This window comes from Sphaeroforma arctica, assembly GCF_001186125.1.
Source record: "Sphaeroforma arctica JP610 unplaced genomic scaffold supercont1.516, whole genome shotgun sequence".
Taxonomy (NCBI): Eukaryota; class Ichthyosporea; order Ichthyophonida; genus Sphaeroforma; species Sphaeroforma arctica.
The window spans coordinates 13,542-18,475 of NW_014040042.1; the positions used below are offsets into that span (position 1 = coordinate 13,542).

At 40.8% G+C, this 4,934-nt stretch overlaps 1 protein-coding gene across 1 annotated transcript in view; it reads right to left on the reverse strand.

Annotated features, from left to right (window-relative positions):
- Nucleotides 1-1,043: 1,043 nt before the first annotated feature.
- SARC_06895 (hypothetical protein) overlaps nucleotides 1,044-4,934 on the reverse strand; it is a gene marked incomplete at both ends in the record, with an annotated part of 12,135 nt that continues 8,244 nt past the window's right edge. Inside the window, 4 exons of the mRNA XM_014299178.1 lie at nucleotides 1,044-1,097; nucleotides 2,558-2,643; nucleotides 3,077-3,249; nucleotides 4,244-4,335. Coding sequence (XP_014154653.1) covers nucleotides 1,044-1,097; nucleotides 2,558-2,643; nucleotides 3,077-3,249; nucleotides 4,244-4,335 — 405 coding nt within the window. The remainder of the gene's footprint in view (nucleotides 1,098-2,557; nucleotides 2,644-3,076; nucleotides 3,250-4,243; nucleotides 4,336-4,934) is intronic.

The following is a 4,934-nucleotide window of genomic DNA, read 5'->3' on the forward strand; positions in this document are numbered from 1 at the left end:
GATATAGATATAGATATAGATATATACACACACACACACATATATATATATATATACACACACATATAAAGTTATATAGATATATGTATCAAATCATATATATATATATATATATATATATCAAAGGCTGTCTAAGTACTACGATGGAAGGACCCACTGAACTGAACCGTGCACAAGCTCAGTGGCATAGCAATCCCACTCGTGCATAGTTCAGCGCAAGCTTTGACCAAAACAGAGCAATTGCTTCACACGCAATTTGATAGATAAGTTAAGCCTATATGAAAAATGGAAGAACGTCTATATGAAAAATGGAAGAACGTCTATATGCAACATGTATTAAAGCTTATATGAGACATGATTAAAGCCTATAAGCAACATGTATTAAAGCCTATATGTAACCTGTATTAAAGCTTATATGTAGCATGCATCAAATCTAATATGTAATATGTAGAATACATGCTTGCCATTCGTGCTGAGTAATCAATTCTATGGTGTCTGAACATATAGCGTATACGTATACGGATGCCTTATATTAGAGACACTCATCTCATATACATATATCCCATGAGCGTGTAGGCATTGCGTAGAGTTGAAGATCGATAAGTGAAGTGGGAAGACATACCCCGGTCTTGTGGTGCGCTGATATGGTGTCAATGGTGCTAGGTTCATAGCAGAAGTTTTCCATCATTTGAGACGGCAGCTCTACAGCATCCCACTCTATACCTGGAAAACGGGAATACAATAGATATAAATATAGATAAATGTATATATATATATATATATACGAATATATATATATATGTGTGTAAATAAAGAAATTAAGAAACATGTATTTATATAAATACAAACACACACACACACACATATATATACACACACACACACACACACACATATATATATGCATCAAGAGAAAGTTAGGGACTGTACGATACCCATCGCGGTCCAGACACCAGGCATCACTTGTCCATGGACATGGATAAATCTGTAACAAGCGTGTTCGAACAAAGAAATTATCATACATCGCACACGATCATGGAGACCTATTTGCGAGCGGTAGTCATACCATTAATGCCGGCTGCATCCCCGCAATCAACCTGTATATAAACCGGCAAGGCAATTTGAGTTAAGTTTGGCTTTGAAAAATCCACAAGGTAGTTTGAGTCAAGTTTGGCTTTGATAAATCTACAAGGCAATTTGAGTCAAGTTTGGCTTTGATAAATCCACAAGGTAATTTGAGTCAAGTGTGGCTTTGATAAATCCACAAGGTAATTTGAGTTAAATTTGGCTTTGATAAATCCACAAGGTAATTTGAGTCAAGTTTGGCTTTGATAAATCCACAAGGCAATTTGAGTCAAGTTTGGCTTGATAAATCCACAAGGTATTTTGAGTCAAGTTTGGCTTTGATAAATCCACAAGGCAATTTGAGTCAAGTTTGGCTTGATAAATCCACAAGGTAGTTTGAGTCAAGTTTGGCTTTGATAAATCCACAGGGAATTTTGGGGTAAAAAAATTGGCCTAGGGAGTCAGTAACGGTATTGACAGTATGTGCTCCAATTGGTACAGCAATGTTTAAATTGGGTAAGGGCATCTCGCGACCGTAACATGTTATAAGGTTGTGCACGTGTGGTATGTTAATAAACCATAATCTAATTACACCCAGCATGCCCAGGTATCGCGAGCGTATCAATGTGCGCGTTGTGGAGTGCTGGTAGCCTGTAGTATATCTCAGTGCCTTCATATTCCCAACTCTCGTCGTCATGTGTGTGAGATTAGAGTGGAGTTTGAATAGTTGGGTGTGCTCCTGCGCTTAAGTAAAATAACAAAACCCTAAACCCTTGCAAAAAGGTGTACACACACCACGGCATCTCCTTGAGAGCCGTTGAAGTCGTGTCAGCATATGCCACCATTGATATACTTATCGGATGTGTGTGGCTACTCGCACACACTTCGTGACACATTCAGATATTTGTTTTAACTAGGAACACATGCGTACTAGCTATACTTTCAGATACTTATAAGACTCCGTGAGAAAGTCTGGTACCTTTCGAGTCCATTTGACCTTCCACAAAATTCTACTGCTGCTAGCACGGAACGTATTGAAGTCATACACACGTGCGTGTGGATAGTTGGTCTATTTATTTTTAGGAACGTATTGAAGTCATACACACGTGAGTGTGAATAGTTGTCTGTTTATCTTTCGAACCTCTCTACTCATGTGGACATGTGTGTAATCTCTTCAACATGCAAGTAGGAACGCATAAGTAATAACAACGTGTTGCAAATGCACAAGCATCTCGTGATATATTCGTCCATCGTTTGATTTGTCCATCACGTTGACGTGCACGAATGTTGTCACGCTGCGTCTATTTTGTTTTGCTCATTCACTCAACCATGATAGGCATGTGCTGGCGAGGCACATCTTCTATACCCATCATATGTGGAAATCTGTATTCACATACAAACCAAGTCTTAAATATCCGACCTCGGATATCTATATATACATAAACATCCATTAATATTAATATGTGATAACTGGGTTTCTGCACACACATACCGTGGTCAGCATGTGCTGCAATGAATGCCCAAACTCATGGAAGAGCGTCTCGACCTCGCGGAACGTCATGAGCGACGGCTGGCCTTCTGCAGAAAACGTAAAGCACATGAAAACGTAAGGCACATGAAAACGTAAAGCACATGAAAACGTAAAGTACATGATCAGACACTTAAAACAAAGAATCGGGACACTCGGGGTGAACGACATAAAAACTAATACACTCGGATATTTAAACAACGAATCAGTGCACGTAAAGAAGTAGGAAACTATAATCAAACAATCAGGACACGAACCAGGACATCAGCGGATGAGCACATCACACACTACGCAGAAGAAACCCCTTGTACGATACACACGCATACATGTCCTCGCACCCACAACCACAACCACAGCCACAGCCACAACCACAACCACAACCACAGCCACAGCCACAACCACAACCACAACCACAACCACAACCACGTATGTATACGCCCTTGGACAAATGCGCAGACGCACACCCAAACACCCCCACCATACCCTGCGCAGGTGTGGTTTGGTTGCACACCAGGAATGCCACCGGTACGTCGTGGTGCTGTGCCTTGCTCTTGCCCACGCACGTGTCCATCCATGCGCCGCCTCGCTTGACGCCGGGGCGACTGAAGGCGTCCATGAAGAACTTGGCGATGGTAGTACCCTTAGCAGAACCCTCTCTACGCAACGAATGGTATCGAATCAGGTGTTATAGGATAGGATAGTTGGGTATGCATGAGCCACGTGGTAGTGTGTATGTGTATAGGCCTGTGGGAAGTGTGGTAGTCTGGTTTAAAAGTGGTATGTATGTATGTTTGCGTGTATGTGTGCAGGCCTGTGGGAAAGTGTGGTAGTCTGGTTTAAAAGTGGTATATATGTATGTTTGCGTGTATGTGTACAGGCCTGTGGGAAAGTGTGGTAGTCTGGTTTAAAAGTGGTATATATGTATGTTTGCGTGTATGTGTATAGGCCTGTGGGAAAGTGTGGTAGTCTGGTTTAAAAGTGGTATGTATGTATGTTTGCGTGTCTACCTGGCTTGACACCAGCGCGGCTGTAGACGCCCATGCAGGCCGTTACAGTGTGTGTGTATTTTAACCAGGCTTTCATATATATAATTGTATGTGTGTGCCAGGCTTTGATGTGCATATGTGTGTGTATTTTAACCAGGCTTTCATATATATAATTGTATGTGTGTGTCAGGCTTTGATGTGCACGTGCGTGTATATACCAGGTCTTCATATATATAAGTGTATGTGTGTGCCAGGCTTTAATGTGCACGTGTGTGTATATACCAGGTCTTCATATATATAAGTGTATGTGTGTACCAGGCTTTGATGTGCATGTGTGTGAGTATACCAGACTTTCATATATATAATTGTATGTGTGTGCCAGGCTTTGATGTGCAAGTGTGTGTGTATACCAGGTCTTCATATATATATAGTTGTATGTGTGTATGTGTGTACGTGCGAATAGGATGCTACCGATTCAATTCGTATGCGGGTGGTAACTTTAGCCGGGTACCCAGGTTGGCCATGTATTTTCGTGCGAGTGTGTGTAGTTACCTCGCTTCACACCAGGGTGGAGAAAGAAAAAGTCTTTCAAATAACAGTGGTGTTCAGATCACACACTCCAAACAACTTTAGTGTATACCACATGGCCAAAACCAACACTCACCGATTCTCCTTCACTTCGAACAGACGCACATGTTTGTCCCATGCGACATCTTCAGGCATCTCCGCCTCAGATATCGAGATTGAGAATATCTCCTGTAGGGAAATTGGGTTAGAACTTGAGCAGGAAGTATAGGGGGTCCAAAATTCAGGAAATGGGATTGGCAAACAAAACCACTATAACAGGTTGCGTGCAAACTCGCCACGCAGATAGTCTTGGCTGGTTGTACAGGCGCACACTCGTACAGAAACATTTGTGTATACATAAACAGTCTCAATGGTAGAGCGAGCGCAGGCGCAAACTGGCACCAAAAGAAAAATACACTCATTGATCCTAGGTATGGAATGGTATCACAATAACTGAATCATACAGTAACCTCTATGAAATGTATTGGAATCCCGAGGATGTAATTCCGAAACCGATTCAAGGGAGGCTATGACTTAAGAACTTTAGGAGATATATAATTAAAAATATATATCACACACACACACACACTCTCTCTCTCTCATTTATATATATATATATATATATATATATATATATATATAATAGTATATATATATATATATATAATATAATAATATATATATATAGTCGACTACTACCTACCCGTTACCGTTAGTTAGGTTAGTTAACGTAACGTACGGTCCGGCCGACCACCACGACTATTAGTTCTACTTAACTTAAACCTAAA